General features: G+C 37.3%; 2 protein-coding genes across 12 annotated transcripts in view; one reads left to right on the forward strand and one right to left on the reverse strand.

The window, feature by feature from the left end:
- LOC114134252 (KATNB1-like protein 1) overlaps positions 1–17,007 on the reverse strand; it is a 41,889-nt gene that overhangs the window by 2,313 nt on the left and 22,569 nt on the right. For 2 of the 7 annotated variants that reach the window (XM_028000724.1, XM_028000720.1), the window contains exon 1: positions 681–802. The exons of 3 other annotated variants lie outside the window; for them this stretch is intronic. The gene's annotated coding sequence lies outside the window, so the exon portion shown is untranslated. Of the gene's footprint in view, positions 1–428; positions 578–680; positions 803–17,007 lie in introns of those variants that run through there. 2 more of the 7 variants (XM_028000723.1, XM_028000719.1) reach the window with 1 other exon arrangement.
- On the forward strand, positions 45–11,715 carry acp7 (acid phosphatase 7, tartrate resistant (putative)). Of its 5 annotated transcripts, none has more exons than XM_028000717.1 (14): positions 45–194; positions 1,063–1,190; positions 2,241–2,441; positions 2,522–2,704; positions 3,712–3,737; positions 4,621–4,718; positions 7,750–7,812; positions 9,520–9,634; positions 9,778–9,891; positions 10,143–10,209; positions 10,574–10,641; positions 10,743–10,814; positions 11,176–11,313; positions 11,426–11,715. In XM_028000717.1, the coding sequence occupies exons 2-14, from the start codon at positions 1,082–1,084 to the stop codon at positions 11,489–11,491; spliced, it is 1,320 nt and encodes a 439-aa protein (XP_027856518.1). In that variant the 5' UTR covers positions 45–194; positions 1,063–1,081; the 3' UTR covers positions 11,492–11,715. The 5 variants fall into 5 exon arrangements, with proteins under 5 accessions (XP_027856518.1, XP_027856519.1, XP_027856514.1 ...); XM_028000713.1 differs by lacking the exon at positions 45–194 and adding an exon at positions 706–819 and having other exon boundaries at positions 11,426–11,617; XM_028000716.1 differs by lacking the exon at positions 45–194 and adding an exon at positions 729–819 and having other exon boundaries at positions 1,117–1,190; positions 11,426–11,617.

Below are 17,007 nucleotides of genomic sequence, written 5' to 3' on the forward strand. Positions count from 1 at the left end.
TTTAAAAGGACTCAATTTCCCATAAATCCTTGGGTCTCGCCGGTTTTCCTGGTGTGACGTATTTGGAAGCTAAGGTCTAAACAGCGGAAAGGTGTTTTTGAGTTTGAAGTTTAAGCATTTAAACATAGCAACGTAGCTCAAGCCGAAGACTTTGGGGACTTAAGGACTGCCATTTTACTATGTTTTGTGAAATAGTAAGTGCTGAACAGAGACGAAATAAACAGCTCTTTGCAGTAAGCAGGGTTACTAAATAGTCGTAAACTCGCAGCAGCCAAAAATACAGTTTGCTAACAGCTGGCTTTACAAAACATGTGAATAAATTCAAATTGTTTAGGTTACAATTGCTGCAGCTAAAAAAGCTCTGTAATACTGAGGAAAACTCATTAAATTACACTTAATGTCCTACATTGCCTAGCAGTTGTACTCACCGTGTTTGCTTGTCTTAATGTCGATAGTGGAACGAATTCCCTTTTAATCTGCCAGTTTGCAAGCGCTACATAGATACCGCCCAGCAAAAAAGCATGAATAAATCAAAGCACCATCTGCGGGATTGTACACCCTCTAGCGACTATTTACTTAATACTATTGCATAATTTAAACACAATCAGTAGGTTTACTGAAGTAATCACCTCGCAGTTGATGTTTGCAGGTGCTTACCAGTGGTTGTGATTAAAACTAACCTTTATGAGCCGTCACATGTACAGTGTTTTTTGCCGCCTCACTTCATTGATCACAGGCAGGTCCTGACATGCACTTCAGTTTGCTTTTACAGTACTTACTCCCAGAGTGCACAGCGAAAACAAGACCAGCTGATTTTAGGTACACATCATTTGTTTTTGTATGTTCTGCTGACTAAGCTTCTTTTTTTTTTTTTTTTTTTTTTGGGATCTACAGTTTAAACATATGAGCTGACAGCTACAGGTTTAGTGGACTTAATCGGCTCCTTTTGAGGTCAGTTAAGGGGGAAATTTTGAATGTCATGTGAGTTTAGGTGTGGCAATCTTAAAGCGATCATGTGATTGAAATGTCTCCACTGTTTCTTTTCGCGTTTGTCTTTATCAGACAGCAACCCAGTGGTAGAATGGTGTCTGTTCAAACTGCCTCTCTTTTGTTAAGCTTTGCACCCCTGTTGGTGCTTAGTGTTCCTCCTATTTGGACCCAACCAGAGCAGGTGCATCTCTCCTATGCGGGTAGGTTTTTATCCCTTCCCTATAAGTCATATTTACATATGGGTACATCATATTCTGTTTACTGGCAAGAATCTTCTAGTATGTTTGGACATGTTTCGTGTGAAGCTGTTAAAAATAAAGACTTAACCTGGTATGTTTTTGTAGCTTTGTAACAAGTTGACCTCAGTACTGCTACAGTTTATCATAAATCAGTAAACTCTAAATGCTGTCTCCATCAGTACATGTGCATTCTCTTGTAGTTTACAGATGCAGATGGTAGTTATACAATGTAAAAGTTATTGACCTTTTGACCTATTGACCTTTTTTATGCTATGTTCTGCTACTATGGCAAACTTCAGCATATTTTATAGCCATTGTTTTTCAACAATGAAAAACATTGTTAGATGTAGAAAAATGATTTTCAAATTATTTCACAAGTGAAAATCTGAAAAGTGTGGCATATTATCTAAACCCCTTATTCACATACCGTTAAATAAAATGCAGTGCTTTTAGAAGACCCAGTTAGTAAATAAATATCTGTGAAGATGACCCATTGCTCATCCCCATATTGTCACGTGGTGATGGCAGCGTCTTGCTACGGGGATGCTTTTTTTCCCAGCAGTAAAATGGAAATCTGTCAGTTGATGGGACGATGAATGGAGTTAAAATCATATAAAAGAAAACTAGCAAAATACTCAAAACTAACCCAGAGGCTGTCTGTCCAGCAGGCTCCACAATTTAAAATAGGTTAGATCAAACAATATTCATTTGTTAAAATGACCTAGTATAAGTCTAGACTTAAGTCTAAATGAGAATTTGTGGTAAGACTTGAAAATACTGTTCATAGATCCCCCATCTTCTTCTTTTTAGATATGGCCAGCTGTCAGTTTGTGCTTCATGTCTCGCCAGGCACAAGAACAAAAGCGCCACACTTATGTACTTAGCATTTTCATAATTGTCTGTTGACTCTTATAAATGTATCATTTACTGATATATTTATAACAATCTTTAACAGGTTCTCTTTCATATCTGCCTCCAGAACGTTTCCAGTAACTTGGCTTTTCTTCGCAGGAGTACTGGGCTCCATGGTGGTGACCTGGACCACGTTTAATAAGACAGACAGCAAGGTGGAATATGGTCTTCAGGGGGGTCGACTTTTCGAGATGAGTGCTGAAGGAGATGCTACTGTTTTTGTGGACTCAGGAGAGGAGAAGCGGAAGATGTTTATCCACAGAGTTACACTCACAGACCTCAAACCTGCTGCTACATATGGTGGGTAGTGCTGGGAGTTTACTGGCATTTTCTGTGTGCTTGCATTATTTTAGTTTAATTTTACTCTCTTTATTTTTTAGTCTACCATTGTGGCAGTGATGAAGGCTGGAGTGACTTATTCTCCTTCACCGCTCTGAACAGTAGCTCCAGTTTCAGTCCCAGGTTTGCTCTCTATGGTGATCTGGGCAACGAGAACCCCCAGTCGCTGGCTCGACTGCAAAAGGAGACTCAGCTTGGCATGTATGATGTCATCCTGCACATAGGTAACTGCACGGATTGCATTTATTTATTCTTTACTTGATTAGGAGTTGATAAAGCTAAATAAGAAGTTAAATGCTCATTTAGTTTTATCAACACAGATATCTGGCACTGCTTACAGATTGTGTTAATCACCTCAAGCAAGGCTGATTACATCCAAAAGAAACCTGTACTAAAATAGAAATGCTTCATTGTAATTACTTTAATTAGCAAGCACAATATTTATAAACAACTTTGGCTTTTAAAGCTTATGAATTTTATTCCCTGTGGACTCCTGCTATGTATTTCTTCACCCCTGAAAATGTAAGTAAGTTGTACAATCGCTGCAGACTACAGATGAATGTTGATATTTTTGGCCTAGCTTGAGATCTCCTGCAAATAAAAAAAAATGTTTAGACTTGAAGCTGGCTTTCATTATAGAACCCAGTCAAACACCTTGTTTGTTACAATGTCAGTCAAATGCAGAGCAGTTGCTTGAAGTTCATAGGTGCCACCCGCTACTGGTTTTCACATTGTAGAGAAATAGATTTGCAATTTTAGGCAATCACGATGTCTAAATTTCTTGCAGATGTGATTTGTGAGGTTTGCTAACCCTTTCCAAAACCCAGCTCAAGATCTAGCTTGACTTATATTATGAAGGACTCAGTAGGGAAAGAATTTGTCCCCCCAAATTTTAGAAACTCCTCCATCAAACCCATGCATAATAAATTGAGTGGAGGGACACAGTGTTATACTTTGCTCAACAGAGAGAAAAGTGGAAGAAAGTTTACCGCTTTTGCTCAAAAATACCTCTGAGCTACTGGAATTTCGAACAGCCAAACTATTGGCTTTTTTCTATCTGCTTTTTCTTTTAACATCATATTTTTAATAATAAACAGGTTTTATGTTTACAGAAATCATTTCACCTAAGGTCTCTAAAATGTCATCTTTAACCTCCCCGCTATCTTAAGATATGGGGTCATTTGGAATTTGGAAATATTCCAAATGACTAATATGTGTTTCTTCTTTGCAGGGGACTTTGCCTACGATATGCATGAGGTACTTTATCCTGACTTTGTTGTGAAAAGTGATCAAATCTGTGTTTAAATTTAGCTAGGATTGCTGACAGCAGATTTCTTTTATCAACACTTTCTGCTCTCAAGACTTTTCTGATACTCATCTACAGTGTTAGATGAGAGAGTCCGCTTCACCTCCCTCTTCAAACCTCTTCCCAAATCAAACCACTGTTTACAATCATGGCACCTAGACTCTGTGGTCGAGACATTCAGCCACATTACTGTGAGATTTCTTAAGCTTTGGATGAAAGACGAGATGTAGGGTCGCGTCTCTCAAGTATTCACCGAATAAAAATGGTGCCATTTAAAACCACAAATCATGAGTCCGAATAACATATTTTGTGTATTTGAAATCCTCCCAGCTGTCAGCTGTGCTATTGAGCGGACCTAATTTTGTCTCGGATACTAATATCAGTTTCCCTCAAATGATTTTCTGCATTACTAATGTTTTTCTTTACTGTATAAAGATGGATAAATAGAATCGGCAGACCTCTTTAGAAATTAATAACTATGATCCAGTTCAGTAATATGTTTTTTTAATGCTTAAATGTCCAAGTGAAATTCATGGCTTCATTGATATTATGAAGAGAAAACCAGAGGAAGGGGATTTTGTCTGGTTGTTGCAGGTACAAAACCACAGCAGCAGGAATGAATCACACTGTGCTTCTAAGTGCCTCATTCAGTTTAAGGAAATCTAAGACAAAAACTGGTTTCAGTGTGGTTCCGTCTGTACATTGATGCAGTACTTTTAAAGCTGTCTGGAAAATATATGTCCCTCTTATTTTTAATAATAAATATTTGCTGAAGATTATTAGTTAAAAAAATAATTTCCTTCATGTTAAATAAGTCACTTCTGCTTACTACAGGACAATGCCCGAATTGGAGATGAGTTTATGAGGCAGATTCAGTCCATCGCCGCCTATGTTCCCTACATGACCTGTCCAGGCAACCATGAATCTACATAGTAAGTGAAGCTCACACATGACTATTTTGACAAGGTACGAGTGCAACGTTGGTCAAGCAGCCTGTAATTTTTCCTTAATCCTTCATATCAAAATAACAAAAAATCAGCATTATTATAACTTAGTAATCCATATCTAATGTTGTTTTGTCAGCAGTAGGACTTAGTGTTTAAATGAAAAGTATTTTAGCCATTTTATTAATTGTTCCATTTTATAATTTTGTGTCAATACTCTATGTGAAGCTAGAAGAGATTTAGCAAGTACAATATTACAATATTATAATAATATCTACAATATTATTTAAAAAGTGAGGGAGTGATCAAAAAGAAAAATGTGTTTTAAAGTGATTAAGATAAATTGAAGAAAAACTTCAGTTTTTAGCAGGTTTACATTTGATTTTTATCCTGAAAGTCTGCAGCAAATGGATCCTTTAATTTCAGTGCAGTTTGCTGAGTGCTTCTTGCATACTGAAAAATTTAATGTTATGGGATCCTGAACCATAATATTTATTTGCCTACTGCAATAGTGGGTCAGTTCCTTTTTTCTCTGTGCCATTTGTAATGTGTCTGCAGCCTGGTCTTTATTACAGAGCTGCAAACAGTGGTCTCTTTTTCTTGGCTTTACATCCTAACATCAGAACCTGATATCAGGAATCATCTCGCTCCATTACATGACCAGTTAAAGCAGCTCCTCTTGCCCTTAATAATGCCTAAGCGTCTGTTTTGTTCTGTGGTGTTGTTCTGAGTATAAATATACCCCGGAGCTCATGACTGACTTTAAGCTGTGTTTTTTGTTGTGTTCTCTCTCCCCATACCTCTCTGTTCCTGTTTCCAACCTCAAAACCTAATGGGTAAAAGATAATTGAAACTTGGTTAGCCGCAAGATTGTTGTCAGGATTCCAGAAGAATGACGACAGCGCTACTGTCAGAAGATGCTAATTCATCAATGGTTCATTAGCCCTTCAAAAGACATTAGAGATAATAATCACTGTTTGAAATATTATCTAGAGATGGAAGTTAGGGATATGATTATTGAAGTTTGCTGTTGTTTTCTGCTGCTTCATCCTGTTCCCTGAATTTAACTCATCAGAAGATGAAAGCAAATATCTGATGAAGAAAGATGTTTGAGAGAAGGTACTTTTATGTTTTTGCTAAAATGAGCTAAAAGTTGTGACAATCTTTAATTTTGGTCTCTCTCTCTCTCTACTCTCTACTTATATATATGCTATATATATATATATATATATATATATATATATATATATATATATATATATAATGATATTTTGACAGTAAAAACATGTTAAGGAACCTTCTTTAAATATCTTTTTTTACTACCAGTTATCTTCCTTTAGACATTATCTGCCACTTACAGCAACTTCAATATTAGTATTATAACACAGATAAACTGGAATTTCAGTCATTTGTTTTTCCTCAGTGAACAGCGCTTACCTGTAGTTGATTGCTCGTACTGCTCTCAACCACTAGAGGGAGGTATAAACTTTTTATACGTCTGTTGGTAGTTCAGGACCATAATTAGCATAGATTAAGTTGGATTTTCTCAGGTTAAGGTTTTGTTAGATAAAAAGGAGTTGTTTTTAGAATACATGTACATTTATATTGAAAAATTACTGCCATAATTATGACTGTGGATTGACATACATTGATATTGCGTGAAATATTTATCTACAAACAGAGCAACATTAGCTTGTACACTGACATCAAAAATTGTTATCATTGAGACAGGACCCATCTGCCTATAGACATATGGCAACATTACTGTTTGATTGTTTCAGGAACTATAGAAGCAATTTTCAAAGTTGATCCTGACTTTAGGCATGCTACACTATTACTCTCCAGTTGTTTTGGACACTTTGTTGACCGAGTTAGGACTAGTTCAGCTGCTGTTGAGGATATTGCCCCTTTTCATTTTTGTAAAATAAAAAAAACAGATCTCCTTATCACTTTCCATGAATAAGTTCCCATTGTGAACACTAACCCCTGCATTCACACAAAAAGTAGGACCCATTAAGGAAAAACATGAAATCTGAGTCACCTTTTTATTAGGGATACCTAATATATTGGGATTAACACCGGCATCAGCTGATGTTAGTCCTGTTTTGAGGTAAAGGAATCGCTCCGCATGCAACATTGATGTAGTGTAGAGCTGTGGAGTGTTTAACTGAAGCAGAGAAGTGTAGTCAGCCGTGTGGTTATTTTTTCATGGCGTCGAAAGGTAACAGCAATGAAAATATCAGATGTTGATGTCAGCCCAAGTTTTCATACCGGTGCACTCCTATTTTCCATTCATTCAAAGTGTGGCCTTTAAATTTGAAGAGCTGTTCCTGAGATTTCTGGCACAATTGCTCCATGTTGCTTAATAAAAACTGCTAAAGCTGAAATAACTTTTAAAAATGGGATTTCTCTCATGACTACAACATCTAAAATAACAGGAAGCTGTATTTGAAGGCAAATATACTCAACAGACAAATGTAGCGTAACCAATCATGGATGGTTAGACCTACTTATCCCACATCATCTCCACCCAGGCCTCCCAATGTGGCCTACATTTTGATTAGTTGGCTCCAGTAGCTGACCATGGTTCAAACGTATGGGTTGAGGTCATGCAGACTATATCCTTGCCTTTAATTTGGAGAGATAGGCACTGATTGTTTCTTTACAGCTGGCTTTATGTTTATTTTTGTGAAACTTTTATCAGAATCCATCACTGCAGATTTGAAGGTTGTTTTTGTCAGATCCCTCTGAGTTTTCTCCCAAGCTCAGATCACAACATAAAACTAAACAGCTTCAAATGTAGACTGTCGACTGCATAGTCATTATATTTCAGAGACAGCTTGGTGTATTTTGGATGCATTTCAGTTCTTTTTTGTCTTCTGGTGAATGCATCACATGCTGAGAAAGCAGCAGTTTGTGGAGCTAATTGCCGTTTGCTGCATATTCAAGGATTGAGGATAGTACGATCAGTTCCGTTAATTGTACTTCTCTATACCTTTTTCTCTTTTTTTTTTCTCAGCAACTTTTCAAACTACAGGAATCGCTTCAGCATGCCAGGTCAAACTGAAAGCCTTTGGTACAGGTAAAGAAGGTTATATGTTTTATTACTTACACTGGTCTTTTGAAAGGTAACATCCTCAAACACTGGAATCAGATTTAGATTGATTGTAATTCCTCGGATGGACCAAAGCTCCTGGTGTGCTTAGGTAAACATTACTGAGTTGTAAGAACCTGCAGAGGAGTGTGGAGTGCCCCTCTTTAACTAAAGCTTGCCTCTCCTATCTTTGGAACACTTAGAACTACACAAAGGAGCTATACATCTGACTTAGTGAGTCATTGCCCACTACATAACTCCTTCTCTCAGACAGTAAGATAATACCCTGCTAGACCACAAGCTTTCTCTCTGTGGGCTGAGACGCAGACAGCTCTGCTGGCTTGCTCCTTCACTTGTGTGCAGTCCATGGATGAAGGGGCATCACAGCTAAGTGACTACATAGAGAAGGCACTGAGATAAGTTAAAAATGTTCTGTGTAAGATATCACAGCAGACATTTAGAGTACTCTATCAGAGGTGTGAACTCAAGTGACAAATGACTTGATTTGAGGAAACCTCAAAATACTGACTTCAACAATTATGACTTATGAATTCACTTTAACTTTAGAGTTTTGACTTGAAAACACTTGATGCCCAACAGACAGTGTGTTCTATATGCCTTTTTATAAAAATAAAAAAGGAAACAGACTATAAATTCAGAAATCACCAATCTTAAGCTATATGCCAGTTAGGTTTCAAAAGAGAAGCACGAAAACATACAGTGATGTTACTGTGGAGTTGGAGAAAAATGGTATCCAAGATATGTTCATGTGCTTACAGAAAAATTAAGTGCTGTATGCTAAATGCATGGGTCGAAATTTGCTATTATTATAACTAAAAAGATCAATTTCCTTAGACAGTTACACAAAGATTAAAAGTGAGTGTTGTTGAGTAATGTTTAGTTAATGTTAGCTTTATAGCTAACGTAATAATGGGTTTGGAATGTAATTTTATATACATGACCAAAAGTATGTTTTTTTTTCTGTCATAAAATGTAATACATTATGACTCCCCCCAAGTGGTCAGATAATTATTAGCTACATTCATGATAGAGTAGGTTATGCTGTCAGTTTCACTTTCAGTTTTAGCCTTTTGACATCCTGAGGTGAGTAAATCTTAATCAACCGAGACAGAGTGTTTGCACAGTGCTGCATACAATACAGTGATGTTATTATTGGATATTACTGGTGGATATGGCAACAATAATTGTGTGGCAGTTGATTAAATGCTGTGTCATATAAGTTTACTATATATTGCAGCTATTGAAGTTGGGGAACCTAGACCCCAACTTGAGGTGTAAAAATATTCACACCTTAAAATGAGGTATTAGCTCGGTAAGCTACTGAATCCATTTTTGTTTTAAATTAAAATTTTATTTTCCCTAAAAGATCTAAATATAAGCTTTTTAAATCATAAGGAAACCCTGGAATTTTCTGACTCATATTGTAGCTGTTATTGTTTAGCATGCATTTGTCTGAAAATTTGACATGTAAGCAGGGGTAAACCTGGACTTTTTGATTATCGAGTAACTCATAATTTAAGCTGAACTTATTTTAGTAGCAACATTTTACAAAAAAGTTCATCTGGAGTTCAGTTCACATGTGGAGTTTAAACTCCGGTCAGAATTTCCTTAGTCAGTGGTTTTCAGCATGCTGCTTGGTCAAGTCTGTGTCATTTTTACAATGTGTGTTTGCAGCTGGAACCTGGGGTCAGCACACATCATCTCCTTCTCCACTGAGGTTTATTTCTACCTTGAATATGGCATGGAGCTTATCTTTAAGCAGTACAATTGGCTGAAGCAAGATCTGGAGGTTAAGGATTGTCCTTTTCTAATTTTAATCAAATAAATGTTTCTCAGTCACACAATTTTCTGTCAAATATCTACTGGTGTTCTCTGTATTAAATTCATAGTTTTGTCTCCTTTTTTCATCTGGCGAATGTTATCCTGACATAGGAAGCCAACAAGCCGGAGAACAGAGCAGCACGTCCATGGATCATCACCATGGGACACAGACCCATGTACTGCTCTGACGATGACCAGGATGACTGCACAAAATTTGACTCTTGGGTTTGTTTTTGTTCTACCATTTTATTCATAAACAGTGTTTTGCCCTAACAGCATACTTGTCACACACTCTTTAAACCAAACAAACCACACCACAGTACACTGATTTGAACAACATAGTTTCCACTTTGATGTGTTTTTCTCATTGGCATTCCTCCTAGTTTCACTCAAAGTAAAGCCAAATGCTGAGTTCTACCAAAAAGAGTTTTACAAGGCAGATATTTCACACAATAACTATTCTTTAATATTTTTAGGTCCGAGTGGGACGTAATGACATCAAACCACCAGCCCCTGGTCTCGAGGATCTATTTTACCACTATGGTATATCCACTAAGAAACATTAGCAATGTATTGCTAGTTAATACCTCTTCACACTCAGAGAAATATCCAAAGACTCTAAAAGTTTGCTGTCAGCTTTTTAGACGCAGCCTTTTGGTCTACTTGATATCTTTGTAGAAATTCACCCAGATTACAAAGTAAAGTCTTGTGAAAAAACTAATAATTATGATAATTATAACAGTTCTTCCAATGGAACATTTTTCAAGCTCTGAACTCAAGCATTTGCTTATTATCTCAAAATTAAGTCATAACTGGGTGTGAAGGATTAGATTACTCTACAATTCTCTAAAATGAGTGCATTTATGTTTGGCACATAATTTTTAATGTAATATAATTTCTTTTCTAGGGGTAGATGTTGAGCTGTGGGCACATGAGCACACCTATGAAAGACTCTGGCCTGTGTATGGTGACAAGGTCAGCTCCTGGAGTCTTATTTTCCAGTTCTTCTACAGATGTTTCCTGTATTTCTATAGTCTGTATAGCAATAGTTTATATTTCTATGTTTTCCATTGTAGGTGTACAATGGAAGCAAAGAGCAGCCCTATGTAAACCCAAAGGCTCCAGTACATATTATAACAGGCTCTGCTGTAAGTACTGTCACATCACTGCATCTTTGTGAACATTTTCCACACAGATCAATGCATTCACTAACATCAACAAAAACACTGTCATGAATTGTACACAGCTCTGTCTGTGCAGCTGCTGGTCTGCCACAAAAGCTTAGAACCAGCTGTTCCTCTGGGAACGTTTTTTCTGATGTGGTGGTGGGCCGCGCAGGGCACGCTTTGTCATTCAGCCACAGAGGGATTAGTCATGAGCATATCCTAAATGCTGCCAGACCAACACCGAGGCACTGCCACAAGTCAAACAGAGCTTTTAGGAATGAGTTTTGGAATAAGCGTGTGTCGCTCATCTCAGCCAATTTAATCTTTGCTGAATCTTCCACAGGGCTGCAGAGAGAGAACTGACAGGTTTAATCCAAACCCCAAAGAGTGGAGCGCTTTCCGCAGCACTGACTATGGCTACAGCCGCATGCAAGTGGTTAACACCACCCACATTTATTTGGAGCAGGTCTCTGATGACCAGGTGAGGGCACGTGGAATAACATGTGCACAGGCATGGCAAAAGTAAAAGAATGCATTTTATGAAGGAAAACCTTTCCATAAATAATGACAGGAACTATTTCTGTTTTTTCCAGTATGGCAAAGTGATTGACAGCATATGGGTGGTGAAAGAAAGGCATGGTTTCTCTGCCTGGCTATGAGGACCTTCCTTAAAGAAAAAAAGAACTGCTCACAGAAGCACTTTACCTTTTAGACAAGCAATCATGCAGTGATATATTTTGTTATTTTATATAATTTTGAAGTTCATCAGCTGTGAAATCAACATATAATAATGTAATGTAAATGTATATAATAGGTACCTTGACTTATAGCTTGTAAACACAATGTGAAGCCCTCACATTTGAATAAATTTGTTTTTTAATTAGCTGCTTTAGTTTGACTTTTCATTTTAAAGTTTAACTGCAGCACACATTGTAAAAACACCCTGAACCTGGCAAACTCAAAGCTCCATTCATCCCAGAGCAAATTTTTCTCTTCAAAAATCTGCAAACACACTTAAACAAATCAAATCTCCCCCTTTCAGTTTATCTGCTACATTGAATCTCTTTTGGCTAAATAGGATTGTAGAACTTTATTTTATTGTCCAGATTTCTGGCCATCTGAATCAGAGACAAACTGATGTCCTTTCTTGCTTACAAGTGTTGTGTAAAGTAAGGGATGCTTTTGTTTTGGCCTAAGTGAAGCATGCATGACACCATTTTTACTAAGGTGGTATGAATTTCTAATAACAGTCAGCTGATTCTGATGACTACTGGCATGAAACCAGTATAGATCTGCACGTCTGTGTTTTCAGCTGTTGAGCTGTCCATTAGCGCCAGAGAGCAATCACGTCTGCAAAATTATGTTGACACAGCGTAGTGTATATATACACACACACACACAAAACCAATGATCTGTTAACACGACACACTCGAGTTGACATACATCACAGTATTTGGACATTTTTACCTAAAGCACATGCTGTATTATGAGAGTTTGTACTGTATCTTCAACCGCAAAAGAAAACTCTCCACAAATTGCAGTTTTTCATGGCAATGATGGAACAAAACATGAAATCCTACAGCAGTTTGGACAATGTGTCAAAACAACTTCAGAAGCTCAACATTTTTGTCAAAAATACAGGAGTCAAACATCAGAGCCACGTCTGTAACTAACCACAGATTTGTTGAACTTTCCTCTGATGTTAACATCCTGCAGCGCAGCGGTCTGGATGGAGAAAAAGACGCAAGTACTCACACTGAAAGATTTCTGCTGTGCGTTCCCAGTATATGATTATAGAAGGGGTTTTTTGCAGATAAAAACCTGTCCTCGTTTGTATCTAACCTCTGCCCTGTGCTTGCCTCATATTGTTGCACCACACTGAGTGAGGGAGTTGAGGAACAAGAGGCTGCACCGGCCAGACAGGAGCTGATGATGAACTACAGGATGGAGCTGTAGATGATTTTATATCCCAGACAAGGTTTTACATGTAGTTTAATTTGGGTCTACTTGAGAACACCCTGTTCCAGATGTTTTCTTTGCCCCCTACATGGCTTGTGGCCACCCCAAGACATGAATTTTTCATCAATGGCTTTATTGCCACTAATTTAACAAATTTATAAAAGCCAGATGTGTTGAGTGTATGACTACTTGTTGCCAATTCCCCGCAGGAGCTGTGGATTTCTTCAGCAATTTATCTTATTGCCTCTAATGCTATCAATGCTAATTTGTCAGTTTTGGTGGACGGCTATGTCTTGGTAGGTTTGCAGTTATGTAGTACTCTGGCTGTTCATATAACATAACCCTGCTTTAAATTTCTCATTATAATCCCAGATCTGTTTGCCTTATTCCTTCATCATGATGAAGCTCTTTGTTAATTTTCACTGAACTGAATTAAACTATGCTTTCACTGTGATAATGCAGATATAATTATGTGTTTAAACACCATTCGGAGATGAAAGAACTGTGTGGTGTTTGACTGGAATTTGCCCTGCAACTTGGAGAAAAACAGCTTTTACTGACTTTCTCCAGATTTTTCTTTTCAAAATCATTTGAAAAATGATTTCTGCTGTCACATTTAGAGCTAATAATAAATTCCAGCAGTATTTCTGAATGAAGCCTATGACTGATGAGCTCTGCAAGGACCACAAATTTCTCTTTCTTTCTTGAATCATTTGAATACATTTTTGTGTGCTGCACTCAACGAACAAACTGTCTCAGAGTACACTAGAGGCTTCTATGTGTTTCTCTCCACGGGTGATCAAGAGGCGGCACTTGATCCCAGAGCACCGGAGATGTGTGTGATGTATTAACGCTGCCAGATGCTGGTTCTTAGGGATATTTAATCAATCCAGAAGCTCACTACTTTTCCAGAAGCAAAGCACTGCTATTAAGCAGCCTCAGACCACCACCAAGACAAAACAGCCAAGTACAGTCTGCCCCGGCACGTCACTCCACATTCTTACCATAATTCCACTTTCAACATCAACACCGCAGTGACTTACAGGGCCTCGCATCACAGCTTCAACAGAACCAGAATGTTATAGCATATTACCTCTAAAAAACTGCACAAACTGTAATATGACATGATATGGATTAAATATATTTTATGTATAAATAATATAACCTATAATGAATCAAACAGGCGTTTTGGTTGAATGTAAAATGTTTAAGAGACAAGGGAGTTCAGGCTGCCTGAGATAACAAAGTGGAAATTTGATGGATCCTCTCTGATAAACCACTTTTAGGGATCCAGACAGTGTGTGTACTGTCTCCACTGAGCACACGAGGGTGTGAGATTTGTCAGCATAACACGGAGACATGTCTGCTTGTAAAATCTAAACAGTGAGTTGATGTCTTATGACAAATTAAGTTAAGGTCACATGTCAAAATCGGCTTAAATATTTATATATAAATATGCTTCAATATAGTTTCGCATGGTAACACGAAGACTTTTTGTGATTTCTCATGTTAAACATTGCAGCCCAACCATGACCTGTATAAATCTCCAAAGCCTGATGTATGTTCTTCCAACAGAGTAGTCAAAGATAGGCACATGCTCATTAGCACCGTTCAGCAGGCTCATAATTCATTTAAATGTTTTCCTTTTACATGTAGTCTTGGAATCACAGAGTTGCATACTACTGAAGAAAAGTAACTTGCGGTGTAAATGATAATTTCAGTAATTTAATTCAAAATGAAGCTAATGCGTCAAGTTTTTACAAACACTTTTATTTAAAATGTTTATGACTAATGCAGCTAAACTTAATTAATCTCAGCTTTAATCAGTTCCTGGAGTATTTTTAATAGTTAGTTCTCTATCCATATGCTTCCCTTTTTTCTGTTGTAAGTAATTTAGAGTTGAATGTGCGTCAGCATATTTGTTCTTCAGATTAGTTTGGTTTTTGGCGCTTATTTCTAATTAGCTTGAGTCACAATAAATTAAATGATTTGTTCTATTTCTAATTCTGACTAATTTTCCTATAATTATCTTTGATTAATCCTAAATAAATGTAATTCCTGAGAAATATCCAGGAGTCTTCTTGCTTCTCTCTTTCTGTGATAATGATCGCTCAGTGCCTTGGTATTTAATACTCTATCTTGAGTATGAGAGGTTGCAAGAATGATTATTGGGTAGATTTAATTATCTGCATTAACATAGTTTATCCATTTTGTAAATATTCACTAATGATTGAAGTTTTCTCCCAATGGAAGTTGCAAAAACATCTGTACACAATCTAACATTAAGCACTAAGAGAAAACATTTAAAGCACATCATTAATAACAAAAATGAGAACAGAAACATCAGACATTGGCCTATTTCTTCTAACAAGACTTTGATACATCAGACAAAACAAATTGGTTACAACCGACTTAATGTCAGGAAAAACAATCTTCTGCTGATTACAGATGGTAAAGTTCCCAAAAACTTCTGAACACAAGCGTACAAACTCAGCTTCCAATCACCAGCAATTTTGTCTCTGCATCCATCCATCCTGATGAGTAATGTGGTAATTTATTTGGCAGCCCTTGAATTACTGCAAGTTTAGCAAAGCAATAACTCTAGCTATCAGGGGGCCCATCGCCTAAATCCTCCAATTCACCAGTGACAGGAGTTGCAATCTTAAATCTTCAGTTCCTACGTCTCCTGGGAATGCTATACTATTTTCCTTAGAACATACATGTCAATTATTAATTCTGTTTTTATTTGTTCCATTTATTGAGAACTCAACAAACCCAACATGACCATTTTTCATTTGCCTGTCACAAAACCAGTGGGATTTTCAAACTCTTGTGCTCAGGAACCAGCCTAGTTAATGCTAACGAAAGAGATCAATATGAACCTATTTGTACAGAAGTGATGTTTTTAATGGGGGTTAGTTAATTTATTCTTGCAGCTATAAAAATGAAATATGCACTCAAAACCATTTTAAGTTTTGAGGTCGGAGCTGGTATCAAACCTCCAACTTTCCATGCTGGATTTCAAACCTCAGCGGAAATTTCTGATGCTTTTGTTGACATGGAAACTCTTACAGACTCTGAATGCAAATGAGTATGTAGTAGCACACAATCCGTTATCTGTCACGTGTGTTAAAACTGCAGAATGTAACTTTTATAAACAAATATATACAGTACAGACCAAAAGTTTGGACACACCTTTCTAATTCAATGGGTTTTCTTTATTTTCATGACTATAAGGCAAGAAATCCCACTTATTAACCTGACAGGGCACACCTATGAAGTGAAAACCATTTCAGGTGACTACCTCTTGAAGCTCATCAAGAAAATGCAGAGTGTGTGCAAAGCAGTAATCACAGCAAAAGGTTGCTACTTTGAAGAAACTAGAATATAAGGGGTATTTTCAGTTGTTTTACACTTTTTTGTTTAGTGCATATTTCCACATGTGTTATTCATAGTTTTGATGCCTTCAGTGTGAATCTACAATGTCAATAGTCATGAAAATAAAGGAAACTCATTGAATTAAAAGGTGTGTCCAAACTTTTGGTCTGTACTGTATATATATATTTTTAACATATTTTCTAAAACTATCACCATGTCGTGATAGTATGTGAAACAGATCATCTTTGATCGAGCTCCTCCACCTCCTCCCTGAGCTACTATTCTGGAGAAATGCACCGCTCCCGAACAAAAGCAACCAATCAGAACAAAGAGGAGGGTCTTACTGCTGTCAGTGAATTTCATGAAGGTGGTGCTAAATGTGCTCAACTCACCATTAAAGGAAAACCGCTTATTTGTCATCGTCTATGACCATGCTAACCAGCCTTAGCATTCATAAGGAGGAGCTGCATCGTAGCAGAGAGCTAAGAGAGCTAGGGGGGGGGGGGAGGGGGGAGAAACGGCGAGGGGTGAGCTGCACATGCATGTGAGTTATTGATCTCGTTCTTGCTCTGATTGGTTGTTTCCACTTAGCACTGTGAACACTGGGAGAAGGCAAACAAACTCAATTTTTACTCAACTACAACATAGTAACAAATTCAACAAATAGGTAAAAAAATATTTTATGTCAAAGTTATATACTGCAGCTTTTGAAGACACATGATCTCCACTAACTTTTTGTCACATTTTGGGTTTAAAGCATATCTGCATCTGAGTCAAACCCTATTTAATTTACTTTAACACTCTCTCTCATTAACTGGAAGTACTGCATAGTTAATTG

The sequence above is a fragment of the Xiphophorus couchianus genome, chromosome 19, assembly GCF_001444195.1.
Source record: "Xiphophorus couchianus chromosome 19, X_couchianus-1.0, whole genome shotgun sequence".
Classification (NCBI taxonomy): domain Eukaryota; kingdom Metazoa; phylum Chordata; class Actinopteri; order Cyprinodontiformes; family Poeciliidae; genus Xiphophorus; species Xiphophorus couchianus.

What these genes read in the sequence shown, in the direction of transcription:
- acp7 (XM_028000713.1), top strand. Translation starts at nt 749, where the DNA reads ATGCACTTCAGTTTGCTTTTACAGTACTTACTCCCAGAGTGCACAGCG. An exon ending in GCACAAAATTTGACTCTTGG is followed by an intron (nt 9,892 to 10,142) that starts GTTTGTTTTTGT and finishes TAATATTTTTAG; the next exon opens with GTCCGAGTGGGACGTAATGA. An exon ending in AGCAGGTCTCTGATGACCAG is followed by an intron (nt 11,314 to 11,425) that starts GTGAGGGCACGT and finishes TGTTTTTTCCAG; the next exon opens with TATGGCAAAGTGATTGACAG.